General features: G+C 33.3%; 1 protein-coding gene across 4 annotated transcripts in view; it reads right to left on the bottom strand.

Annotated features, from left to right (window-relative positions):
- Positions 1–757: 757 nt before the first annotated feature.
- LOC128158606 (transient receptor potential cation channel subfamily M member 2-like) overlaps positions 758–14,133 on the bottom strand; it is a 37,074-nt gene continuing 23,698 nt past the window's right edge. For all 4 annotated transcript variants that reach the window (XM_052821528.1, XM_052821531.1, XM_052821530.1 and 1 more), the window contains 11 exons: positions 12,475–12,571; positions 12,218–12,376; positions 10,486–10,582; positions 8,938–9,178; positions 8,480–8,533; positions 4,701–4,853; positions 4,203–4,466; positions 3,457–3,661; positions 3,011–3,110; positions 2,398–2,543; positions 758–1,360 (listed from right to left, as the gene is read on the bottom strand). In XM_052821528.1, the coding sequence (XP_052677488.1) occupies positions 1,272–1,360; positions 2,398–2,543; positions 3,011–3,110; positions 3,457–3,661; positions 4,203–4,466; positions 4,701–4,853; positions 8,480–8,533; positions 8,938–9,178; positions 10,486–10,582; positions 12,218–12,376; positions 12,475–12,571 (1,605 nt within the window). In that variant the 3' untranslated portion in view covers positions 758–1,271. The remainder of the gene's footprint in view (positions 1,361–2,397; positions 2,544–3,010; positions 3,111–3,456; positions 3,662–4,202; positions 4,467–4,700; positions 4,854–8,479; positions 8,534–8,937; positions 9,179–10,485; positions 10,583–12,217; positions 12,377–12,474; positions 12,572–14,133) is intronic.

Raw genomic sequence — 14,133 nt, 5'->3', positions numbered from 1 at the left:
ATGCATCAGTCATTGCTTTAGGACTTCCCCTAATTGTTGTTAACCGAATCCGAGATCCAGACCTCAAAATTCTATTTTCGATTTATTTAAGACGAAAATCAAGCTCGGGTCTTTTCACCCCCCTCCAGACACAAACACGCATCAATATTTCAAATGACCTCGCACTGTTACCCCATGCAAATTCAAAGACAAATTCGGGAATTATTTCGCGTCAGCCATGTTTTGAGACACCTGCAAAGGCTGTGTGTTCTATTCTCGCCGGAGCCAAGATTTGTTCTTTCTCTCTATTTCTTTCTCTCCTTTTTATTTAATTTTCTAACTAAAATATTCAACATAAAAGGGTTGTTGGATTGTAGTACAAGTTGAAAACCACTCTTCAATTAAGATTTAGACAAAAACAGTCTTTTATTATTAGGGTCTTCCGTCTTCAGCGGAAGACCCGTCTATTCTTATTGCTATTAGGGTCTTCCGTTTACAAAGGAAGACCCTCTTTTTTTTTCTTCGGTTTCTTTTTATTACAGGTCATTAGACCTGTTATTAGGTCAAAAGACTTCTTATTTAATATGAAATAAAATGGGACTGGTCCTTAAAATTAAGGATCCTACAGGGTGGATAATCCTTCATCCATCGCTCTTTTAGATCACATCTGCATTTCCTGGTATGTTTCGTTGATGAAAATAAAAGGCAAGGTCATTTCCTCTTCTAAAAATCGGACGGAAGACCTCCTCGTTGCTCGCAACGAGATCGTGTCTAGTTATTTATACATTTTGTCATCGTATTCACATTTTTCCACTGTTTAAAGTCATTTACCCAAGTTACATTTCTCATCTTCAATTTTGTTAATATTTTTTAATTTTCGCGCATAAAAAGCTGGACTCGGGAACAGGGCAGGTACTTTATTAACTAATTTAAAAGCTTTTTTCTTATTATTAACACCCAAAAATAACGTAAATTCAAAGTTTTTGAATCTGTAAGATGTGACAGTGGATAAAAGAGGTGGTTTTAGTCAAAGACGGCCCATTTTCGTATCTTAAGCTGAGATTTTGATATTTTTTCATTCAAATTCTAAATAAAAAATCAATGTATACTCAATGAAAAAAATAAAAAATATTAGAATAATACAAATGTAAATGACAAGATTATACAAGTTATAAAATATTTTGGTGAGAAAATGCCGCAAGAGCGACCCCTCACGGGTAAGTAAAAGAAAACGTTTCTGCAGGAAGTAAATGCTGCTCTATATATGGTAGAATCGAGGACGGTCGGAAGGCTTATTTTTCCATGGATCTTCCGGCCATGATGTACTGGAGAATTTGATGATGGCGGTAATTGATGAAATGTTCCTTCACCCTGAGTTCGCCTGTGTGTGTGTATATATATATATATATATATATATATATATATATATATATATATATATATATATATATATATATATATATATATATATCATAAGCACAAACATTGCAATAACTCTCAAATTTACATATATCTGCCCATAGTGAATGATATAGATATATATAAAGATCAAGGAAATTCACCTTATTGGAGCCTCACCTTTGCCCCGGCCGGGGCTTGAACTCACGACCTCTGGAACCCATTCTCCTAGCAGTGAGCGGCCACCGCGCGGAGGTGGAGCTCCAACAAGGTGAATTTCTCTGTGCTATATATATATATATATATATATATATATATATATATATATATATATATATATATATATATATATTAACGATAAAACTTGCCTAATTAGTATGGACTGTGCTAATGATATACATCTAAAATCGTTGATTGTTAGCCCCGGCTTAGTTTTAGTTTCAGTGAGAAAGTTGGAGCTGATTTTGTATTATGGTTAAACTTTTGCCTTTTCCTTTTTAATATACAACCTAAGGTCCATTTACTTTTGAATTTTGAATGAGTGTATGAATGAATGTGGCATGGGAAGAGAGTGATTAAAATATTTTTAGAAAATTACATCATATTAATATAAATTTTGTATGTTTGAATTTGAAAAATGAAAATTAAAAAAAGTATTCTCCTTTATGTAATTACATTATAATAAAATTTTCAAATCGTTTAAAAAAAATGCCTTTTTTTAAAGGAAAATGCAATATAACTGTCATGTTGTAAATTTTGAATTTACCGGGTGGCAGTAAATACAAACTTTACGAGTTGTCATATTGTAAATTTTGTATTTACTGCCACTCGGTAAATTCAAAATTTACAACATGACATAACGTTAATCAATAAACCGTCATAAAGACGGCATCTTGACCATTTAAATTCTTACTCAAAAATGAAAGTTTTTGCTTCTCAGTAGGTTCATATTAAGAAATATTTTGCCAATGTAAATATAGAGGATAGAACATCAGTATTTTCACACCGACTTGTACCTACGTTTTTTACATTTCCTTATACACTTGAAAATTGGAAAGACTATATCAAGATTGGCAAAGATTCTATCCTGGAAATCCATTATGATTTGGTACCTCTCATACTGCCACATCTTTTCTGATTTTGCCAAAACTTCATCATACGTTGTTCTGAAAACAAATTCAACACTCTTGATATTGTTGTGATTTCACGTGCACATATCATAGCCTAGAAATTGATACTCTTTAAGAATATAGTGTCGAGCTTTTCAACCCCTAATGGGCTTCAGTATTGGTTTGGAGATCATGTAATCTAAACTGTTCATTGGTGTGTAGCTATTTATAAAAGCAGTCACAGTGAAGTAGTTATTACATGTATAAGAATATAAGGATCAATAAGACGCCAACACTGTTTTAATATATTTTGACTTTCGCTTTAAATTATAAAGGGTTTTATTGGCCCATTAAGTTGATTTTTTGATGTCCTTTAACAATTATAATATCTTAGGTCAACATTTGTTGAAATTGGTACAGTAGGTTTAAGGAAGATAAAAATAATGTACTATTAAAAGGTTTCAGATGAACAGACACTCTCTTAAACCTTTGATTAAGGTGAGCTAAAAATCTAAATGTCTTACGTAAAAAAGGCAGTTATAAGGGAGATAACCAGCAAATTTCCAACCATCATAAAAACGGCAGCCACCATCTTGACACTCCAATCGGTTTTTGGATTTTTATCTAATGAGTGAGATATAATTTATTATTATGTTGTTGCATAAAAAAATGCAATTGGATGAGAACCAAAAATTAAACGCCATCTGTTATTTTATCAATATTTTGTTGAATAACAATTTTGGTGGATTTCGTTGTTGAGTTGATCCGCAGAACACCTGTAATCTAATAACAAAATGTACTGATGTTTTTGATCATTGGTTTCAGATTTAAATAACCATGAACCGGTGGTTCGACTAAATTGAAAATTTAATAACATTTATTGAAAACAACAGTACATTGTATATCATAAAAAGAGTTCATAAAAGTACGCATTTCTTTCTTTTCGTTTAAAATTGATTTTAAGTTTTACCTGGGTTGCCGTCGAAACCAAACTTATCTTCAAACATTTCTCCAAACAATTGGTAAAAGGGATGGAATAGGATGTTCCAGAGACTCCATTCGTACCATTTGCCAGACATATCCATGCCTGAGTTATCGCGAAGAGCCTCATAAAAAACTCCGACACCAATTATCAGGAAAGCCACCACGATCAGAAACTTCAACAGGTTATACAACTAGGGGAGATCAATAATCACACCATCAGTTGTGTCAAGAAAATTATATCATAACAGTACACCAAATTTTTCAAAATTTTCAGTCGAGATTAGCGTTACATTCTAATCATACCCCTTAATAGTACCTAATGCTAATAACCTACTGTACGGTCTAATAATTTGAAGGAAATGATTATTGGTTACACTGGCGTCGGAAGCAAATTGAAAGTGGGGGAGCTAGACTAATCCTCAGAAATATTGAGAGAAAAGTAATTCCCAGAATCATGGAAATCCTAATCCGTGGGGGGGGGGGGGGGGGGGAATCCGACTTCTCAATATTTCAAGGTAAATGTAGGAACAATTATCTTTCCTGCGAGAAAAAGTGGGGGGGGGGGGGCTGAACCCTCTATCATGCTATGTTTCTAAAGGTTAGGTATAACTTTGCAAAAAAAGTGGGGGGGGCTAAGCCCCCCCAACCCCCCCCCCCCCCCGGTTCCGACGCCTATGGGTTAACCGCAGAAGACAGAAAACCCTGTATTACTTGAATTTTAAAAATACCCACCATGTATTTCAGGAACATGAAGCTTATGCCGGTAAACTTCCGAAGAGCAAAGACGCGCATATATCTGAGGTAGGAGAAGAGCAACAGCAGAGCGGCGATTCTCTTGACCATCCGAAATTTTGTTGATTTCTTCCATCTTACACTGAAGGTAAATATAACTAGACAAAAGCAGATGAGTCCGAAAAGTTTCCACATGTCGTTCAGCCGGGAGAAAAACTTCCGCTTTTTGTGTCGTCTGGTTTCTACCTTTCTACAGAGTGTACCCTGAAACGAACAACTATAACTCAAAAAGGCCCGGATCTCATGGGTAACTGAAATATAGGGGATTTTTCTTTACTAAATACTACTTTTTACGGATAAACTAGTTATTAAAAAACTTAATGAATCTTGAAATTCTAATGAAGATTTGATTGATAAATTGACAATTTAGCCTCCTTAAACGGATAAAAAGTGAATTGGTGATTGCTAAATAACCTAAAGAATACTAGAATGTCGTACAAAAACGCTGATGACGTCATTAATGAAATCCAAAGTAGTCCACAGGTACAGCGTCATTTCACAAATGGCATCCTTAGCTGACAAGTTTCGTAGAGGTTTAACATCAGTCAGCAGAAAGTAGCTGTACATTATCAATGTTATTCCAAACAGGATCTACAAAATCAGGAAATACTGCAAACGCTGACAACATTTATACTTACCTAGACGTAGGTTCTTTTGTTGTAAACAATTATTTTATATTGGTACAAATTGTCCTATTCTATACTATACTCTGCCCCAAGATACCATCTATAATTCACATTTTGCTTAATTACTCGATATTTAGGGTTCGAACGATGTTCATTCAAATATTTAAAAAATCCAAAATCGAACCTCTACGGGATTTCGCATTGCAACAGACATGAAAGTACCTGGATGGTAACGTTAAAAAAAATTGCGCAAGGTATTCCGAGAGACTTCCGAATGCCATAAAAGATGACAAAATTCCCCATCAAAACAGATTAACAATATATATCAGGTTTTTTATAAACCAAAAACGTACACTGTATATGTATATGAGTCAATCAGAAAAAAGGAAAAAAATAAACATATGTTGAAAAAACCGTACGTACATTTAAACATGTATGTGTTAATCAGAAAAAAGTGGCAAAAAACCATTGATAATTTACATGTGATTTTTTTTTTTTTTTTTTGGCCCACACATAACAAAGGGTTTCCCTACCATCATTCAAAGTCTGTGTCCATGTTAGAAACCCTTGTATACAACAGAGGGACTGTCTCCCTCGGAGGGTGGGCGTACATGTATATATATATATATATATATATATATATATATATATATATATATATATATATATATATATATATATATATATATATATATATATATATATATATATAATAGATATAAGCATAAATACATATTCATAGCATAAATGAATATTCATAGTAAAAATGCAAAATTTTGAAAAAGTTTCTTTTCTTTCATTTGATGTAAAAAAGCTAGAACTGAACAATATGATAAAGTATTCTCTTTAATATACATTCTTAACGATTGACTTGTTTCTTCTAAGTTTTCGACTCTACAGAACATTTTATATTTGTAAATTCTGAATGCAATAAATGAAAGGAAGATATTATAAAGCTTTGTTGTTTCGTTATCATCAACAAAAAAACCAACAATGACATTTTTCCAAACAATAGTAAAATTTAAGCATTGGCTTGCCGTATGCCAAACATGTTATACATTTACACAATCAAAAACTAGATGCTGTGTATTTTCTATCTCGGTTCTACATATTTTGCATTTGTTATTTACCCCTTTATTCCACTTACTAATTAACAGATTATTACTTAGTAAATTGTTTAGAAGTTTATAATTAAATTCTGCAATACTTTTATCTTTGACATTTTTAATTTTGTTGAAATATATTGATTTCCAAATTTCCTTATCTTGGATTTGGAAATCCCTACCAAGTTTTCCTTGTGAAATTGGACTTTGAAATTTGAGCTTTACAAGCTTCAAATAAAAACATTTAGTTTTATATTCTTCGTCATTCTGTTGCATTTTGATATAGGGGATTTTAGAAAAATCATACATGAATTCAAATTTCTTAAACACTTTTTGTATTATTTTATACTCGCATATCCAATTGCTTTTTTTGTTTAACCTATCAAATATATCTCTTGAACTTTTTAATTTACCATTTTCTTTAAAGATGTCTTTAACATACAGTATTCCGCTTTTAATCCATTCATCAAAACATATCGTTTTACCTTTAAAAGTAAATGAAGTATTCGACCAAATTGGTTGTAATAAAAACGATTCGGTATTTATTGATCTGTCATGATTTTGCTTAACATCTTAACACAGATTAAAACAGGTAAAAACTTGCTTATAAAATTCTGGAAAGTTTTTTAGTATACCATAATTTTCAGTCGATATTTCTGTTGTGCTCATTAAATAGTTTATATTGATATCCAACGCTTTACAGAGACTATCTATATATTTTTTTACAACATGATTAGTTGTAATGAGGCGGGCAATCCACGTTGCCTTTATAGCCTTTAATTTAGAGTCTATGTCAGTAATGCCTATACCCCCATCCATAATATCACCTATCATCGTATTTCGTTTGATTCTGTCTGTTTTATTCCATATGAAATTGTATATTAATCTATTTATATCATTCACATAATTTCTTTCGGGAAGTTCTAAAATGCTAGAAACATATATAAGTTTAGGTAAGGCAAGAGAATTAACTACAGTAACTTTACCGAATAATGTTAATTTTCTCTTTTTCCATGATTCAAACAAAATTTCAATATCGTGGTAAATCTTCATCCAATTTTTATCATAACACTCGATTTTGTCGTGTCCTATAAAAATACCTAAGCATTTAACAGCCTGTTTAGCTACTTTAATACCTTCGAGATTTTCGAACTGGTCTTTTAAATTTCCTAACAATATGCATTCAGTTTTTGATAGATTTATCTTTGATCCACCTAATTTGCAAAATTTATCTATGGTGTCAATAGCATGTTTCATGGATTCTATATCTCCTAAAGTAACCGTCATGCATCTATAATTCACATTTTGCTTAATTACTCGATATTTAGGGTTCGAACGATGTTCATTCAAATATTTAAAAAATCCAAAATCGAACCTCTACGGGATTTCGCATTGCAACAGACATGAAAGTACCTGGATGGTAACGTTAAAAAAAATTGCCCAAGGTATTCCGAGAGACTTCCGAATGCCATAAAAGATGACAAAATTCCCCATTACAAATCTGATTAAAAAATCTGGTTTTGTTGCTGTAAATTTTTCGAGTGAAAAAACGAAATTGTGTCAATGAAGATATCTTGGATGTTTTCCGTTTCATCAATATCAATCGTACTTCTTTAACAGGTATGTGTATTCTTATAAAAAACGTCCTTACGTGACGGAAACAATAACTTGGGACAAACCATAGCTATAGTTTAACCGTATTTATACCAATGTCAATTCGGTTTTATCACTATATTTCAATGCTTACTTAGCATGACATTATAGAAATAGTGCCTGTTTGGGAGGGTAACAGTTGAAATTGACACCCGAGAAAACCATTGTCAACCGACGCCAAGCGGAGGTTGACAATGATTTTCGAGGGGTGTCAATTTCATCTGTTATCCTCCCAAACAGGCACTATTTATTTTGCTATACTGAATGTCTTAATTCTAAAGAAAACATCACTGCTGTTAGATAGGAATATCGTGAATTCTAAGGCGAACCTTACGCGCATGATTTTCGCGCATGTGATAATTCGTAATGTTACCTGTTGCTAAGTGCGTTGCTAACGCTGAGGGTAATAGAACATATTATGAACTGCGTCTAAACCAATCAGATTTCAGTATTTAACATGAAAGTATAACAAAACGTTATTAACACATTCCTGCACTAAATACACTAACTATAGACATACAACAACACATAGTTAGAACAATGCAAAATGAATATGATGTTCTAGATGAATGTCTCAATATTAAAATTTAAATGCATTCAACGACTCATTTTCACTAAAAATGTGCTAATTATTATTCTACGTACCCATTGTGCAGTTAACACACAACCTGCACATTCAATGCTAATATTTTGATCATGTTGTGTATCGGATGACTTTTTCAACTTATCTCAACTACATGTACCAAGGAATACCCTAGAAAAAATCTGTCTACGTTGGGACGTAACTGCTGGTAAATACTATATAGTATGTATCTACTTAGTAAGCAAGACTTACGTAGTGTAGAACGAAGTGGGAACATCTCATGTTAAAGACAAAACAGGGATTTTTCTGGAAAAAAGAAAAATGCTTCATATCATCAGAAATTAACAATCGCGTACATTGCTACCAAAATATCAAACTGATTTGTACTGAAGTTCATTTCATACATGTACATGTAAGTGAACCATATTAAAGATCCATATTATGGTATTTTTCACCATCCCCAAGGCGAAAATTATGTTATTGTCCTTTCTGATATATTTCATTTTATCAAATAAAATATTGACTAATCATGGTGTATATTTTATTTGATAAAATAAAATGTATCGGAAAGGACATTATTCCAATTTTAAAAAGATGGTTAAGAATTTAATCAGTGGGATAACATTTGACATAATATGACAGTTAGTCTCTCAGTACTCTATAAACATATATATTTTGGCTTTTTATGGAGAAAAAAGACAATCATTTACCAAGGCTTTGGTGAACAACTGCTTCCAGCTTGGAACCATATCACGGTACCACTTCTTATTCATTAAAGCCACCGTACTGGGATGCGCAATGACGTCATACATTTGAAATTCATATGCAAACGCAATGGGTGTTGCTTGGATTTTCCAGACTGTCTCCAAACTATCCATTATATCAAATGCCACCTTCTTATCCGTCTGGAAAAGCGTGTCCATCATGTTCAAAGCTCTGATCTTGAAAGTTCTAAAGCATAGAGAAGAAACATTGTTCTGACGGACAAAAATGAAATGATCTGAGAACATATAGACACTATCTAAAATGTTGTTATTCCTGCGAAGAAGTTGTTCCTGACAATAAAGCAATGATTGGTTTGACATCACATATTGCTTCCTCAAGGGCTCTCTCCGTCTTTGATAAAAGTGTCGTATACAAGCACATAGTTTTAAAAGAAGAATTTTACCATGCATTTGACATGAAAACGACAGAAATAAGATCCGTTTTTTAAGGGGGGGGGGGATATATTCCACTAAACAAGAGGCCCATGGGCCACATCGCTCACCTGAGGAACAACAGGTATGATAAAATCAGCTTAATGGAGTCATAATACAAACAATCTGGACAATGTACAATAATACATGTAGATCATGTATAAATAAAATCCATTTTCCCCCCTGGATATTCTTATGTTTATAATCATTAGTCCCTTTTCTAACAGGATGATTTTATAGTCATATCACATGATGAGTATTGCAGTTCTCAAAAAGATCCTTAATAATTGTTTATATATGGGATATAAAGCTACATCAAACTCTGAACCTTCTTGTGAGGCCGAAGAATTGTCCTGGAGCCAAAGTCTTAACAATTAAAAAGAATCATCTGGCTGATTAGTTTCTGAGAAGACTTTAAAAGATTTACTCTATTTATTCCTAGGTAAACCTTTAACCCCCCCCCCCCCCCCCCATATGGGCCCACCCTACCCCCGGGGGTCATGAATTTCACAACTTTGAATTTACACTACCTGAGGATACTTCCACACAAGCTCAGGTGAGCTAAAAATGTACACGTATCGTTATCCGAAAAAAAAACACTCCTGCCGTATTCGAACTCGAAACCTGCGGGTAAGTAGGTCTAAGCTATACCCGTTGCACTTCAGAGGTAAACACATCAATTTGGCGATAAACACAGTTTTACAATGAGCTGAATAGCCATCTTGTGACATGTCATGAAAACTTAAAGTTACCGGATGTTGAGCCCCCTTCACGGCGTATATGATGTATAAATGATTATGTTGTATTGAAGCAATAATTTGAAAATGCAAATTCATGCGGGCAGGAAAGATAGAGAGCAATGCATAAAAATCCACAGCCGTTGGTTGATGGATTACATATAATCGACATACGCGATTGGTTTGTTATAAAACTGTAAATCTTAGTCGTTTGTGCAGTGTCTATTTGAATTTTTTAAAGAAAAAGAGGAGAACACTTCTAACAAATGGAATTAGGAAGAAAAGAAGTAAAGTGGTGTTTTTTTACAAATGTATATGTACATACTTTGAATGTTCATCTAAACTTTTGGCGAGATTTTTGTCCTTCAGTTCAGCATGGCTGGCCATAATCTTTAAAATCACAGAGCTTACAATACCTGTATCTAGAATAAAACACGCAATTGCTATTAGTTTTTTTGCATATTTATCATTAAACAATGACTTTTTTGCATTGAAAGATGAAATGTCACATAGATCTATAATAAGATAAAACAGACGATGTTCAGGAACGTAGCATCGTTTTTAAAAGTGGGGGGCAGCCTCATTTTGGATTTTTCAAGATGGCGTATTTTAACGCAAATGCATTTGCTGTTTTATTAAGTTATATTCTTTTTCTACATCGTTTAGTAAATAAAAAAAAATCTTTGTCCTGAGAAAGAAAAAAATACGACCATGCATTGAACCTGGTTGAGGTATTCGGTGTATATCGACCACATTTTGTACCAAATAAATTTATGGTCCGAAATTCTTAATCATGATATCATCTTGAAGTTGTTATCAAATAAAAATACTCCACCTAAGAAGTGTTCTTGTTTATTGTTCAATTCATTGCAAATTGAATATTACAATGAAGTATATAAGCAATTAACTCTTGTTTTATTAAGATATTGTAAAAAGTAACTTGATATTCATACAGTTCTCTTAGCGAATAAATGCATAAACTTTTTCTTTAACAAAATATGAAATAAACGAATTACCACATATATTTTGACAATTTTATAATGTTTTTCTTTTAATCAAGGAAAGATAACTCTTTAAAAAAAGTTCGAATGCAAACTGATCAACTTCTTTTATGTTATCTGTCATGTGAATTTGGTTCATTTCACTTACATTGTTATCCAGCAATACATATTCAACTAATTTAAACTGATTCAAAATTTCTTAATATCCCCTCATTATACACTGAATACCATAAGACTCACTTCAGAGAAAAAATGCACCTTGACAAGTTTGTTTTAGAACCATTTTAGCTGCAGGTCTGTAGCTCTGAAAAAGATCAGTTGGACGACCTGGGAGCTATCAATTTCCGAGGTCGGTTAGCGTTTGAGGCAAGTAAAGTACCGATATCAATAGTTAAGTGACTGAAAAAATTTGATGGTACTAATAATTTTCAAAGAATGTAAGAATTCAAAATAAGGTTAATCAGTCCAAAATCTTTTCTCTGGGAAACCAGAGAAAGCATCTTCTGAACGGCCGATGGCAAAAGGAAAAGGGGTACGCCAAAAACAACAAGAACAGCAGAGAGTGAGCTGTAAAAGATAGAGTTATCATGGAAAACAGTGGTGGCAAAAGCAAAGGATCGGACTGGGTGGAGGGACTGTGTGGCTGCCTTATGTGCCACCTGGCATGAAGAGGCCTAACTAACTAACAGTCCAAAACTAGCGCAATTTTATGTGCGCCGTAAATTGCAGTTTTTTTTACTATGGGAGGTACTGTACATCCAACGTCGTCCCTCGGAATTTTTTTTCAGACCGGGAGCTACAGACCTGAAGCTACATTTTAAAAAGACCTTGGACTTTCGGTAAGACGTAACTATTTCTTGCTTCAAAACAAGTTTAAAATGATGCTAGTTTCGAGTGAAATATCAATAGGTTGCGTAGTCTTAGCTCAAAAGTTTGACGAATCTTGTTGAAATAGACATGCCTACGTCATATTGCTGTTTAACACAACTACCCAAAGTCCTAACTCTTTGTTCAAATGGTTCTAATTTCACGCAAACTATAGAAGCGTTTACGTACAAAGTTGATTGGCTACTCTCTTCCACATCAGAGTGCTTATATCAGCTTTGTTTGTAAGCAGGGACCAGAGCAGAATCGCCTGTAAGGACTTCTGGCGGACGACATACGACTTTCGTCTTTTCGTACTGCACCCAGCTTCTATCCGTGGGTCTTCGGTTTCTGTAACATTGGTAAGAAGCAACTGTCAAATGCGAGTCTGAATATTCCAGAGAGAGAGAGAGAGAGAGAGAGAGAGAGAGAGAGAGAGAGAGACTTACCTTCATAATGGAGTATTTGTTTGACAATCTTTTGCGCATTTTCGTGCGTTTTATTTCCTTCCAACAATTGAAATGCATTTTTCTTCTTAGCCATGTTCTGCAAGATAGTGACATATGATATCACATGTCCCGAATTATAATGACGTTAGCCTTCTTGGCACAATCTCTATATGATACATGTCCAGGTAAAATTGGTTACTTTTTACAAAATGCAATTTTTATCATAAATAATGGTCTAATATTTATATGTTCTACTGTATCTAATAATATATTATACCGATAGTTTTAAGCTTTGAGTGATAAAAATAACAAGAGGCCAATGGGCCACATCACTCACCTGGGAATCAATATACATAATAAGCTTTATGAAGTCACACACACACACACACACACACACACACACACACACACACACACACACACACACACATATATATATATATATATATTTTTTTTTTGCCACAAAGTAATGTTACGTGTTGATAGTGTGACGCGTCAACGTAATGACAAGAAATGGTTTCCTGCTTAAATTGATCCCTGGTCAGTATTGATTTCTGAGAAAAAAAGCTTAATAAAGATATTTCTCTCTCTATATATATACCTATGTAAAAAATTTAAACCCCCCCCCCCATTATGACCACACCCTACCCCTGGATATCATGATTTGAACAAATTGAAATTTAATCTACCTGAGAATGCTTCAACACAAGTTTTAGCTTTTATGGCTGACCGGTTATTGAGAAGAAGAATTTACTCCTATATTCCTATGTATAATTCGACCCCCCCCCCCCCCCCCACATTGCGGTCCTACTTTATCTCCAGGGAATCATGATTTGAACAAACATGAATTTATAAACTTTGCGATGCTCTTACATATGTTAAAGCTTTTCTGGCCAATCGATTTCTGGTGAGAAGATTTGAAAAAAAAAACCCAACAATTTTTGTTAATAATTCTTAAGGTATTCAATAATTAGTGGAGGAATATTAAACAGTTTTGAAATGAAAATCAATTTAAATAAGTTAAAAATGTATTTCTAGATATCAATGAAAGTGTAATGAACCAGATTCACATGACTGATATCATATAGGAAGCCCGCCAATTTGCACCTTAGACGTTTTTAAAGAGTTATCTTCTCTTGATGAAAAAAAAGAAGAAAATTTTAATTTTGTCAAAATATTTGCGGTAAATGATTCATTTTATTTGATATTAATACAGAGAAAGTTTATGCTTGTATTCACCCAGTGATTTTTTTAAATTTCAAGTTACTTTTTACAATATCTTTATAAAACATGCGTTGCACATAGACTTCAATGTAAAATTCAAGGTATAATTAATTGGACAGTAGTTAAAATTTTGCAAATGGAGAATTTGTATTTGATAACACCTTTAAAATGATACCATGGTTAAGAATATTGAATAATTCATTTATTAGGTACAAAATGTGGTCGTTATACATTGAATACCTTAATTATCTCCTTTTGAGAGAGGGCATGACCCTTCATTTTAAGAATCTTAATTCCCCGTCACTCAATGATGCTTTATGCCAAGTTTGGTTTAAATTTGCCCAGTAATTCTGGGGAAGAAGTAGAAATGTAAAAATATTACGGACAGACAGACAGACTGAGGCCAGACAAAAAGTGATCAAAAAAGTTCACTTT

The sequence above is a fragment of the Crassostrea angulata genome, chromosome 8 (assembly GCF_025612915.1).
Source record: "Crassostrea angulata isolate pt1a10 chromosome 8, ASM2561291v2, whole genome shotgun sequence".
In the NCBI taxonomy this organism is placed as follows: Eukaryota; Metazoa; Mollusca; class Bivalvia; order Ostreida; family Ostreidae; genus Magallana; species Magallana angulata.
The sequence above is the reverse complement of the archived record's forward strand: the minus strand, read 5'-3'. Positions and strand labels throughout refer to the sequence as shown.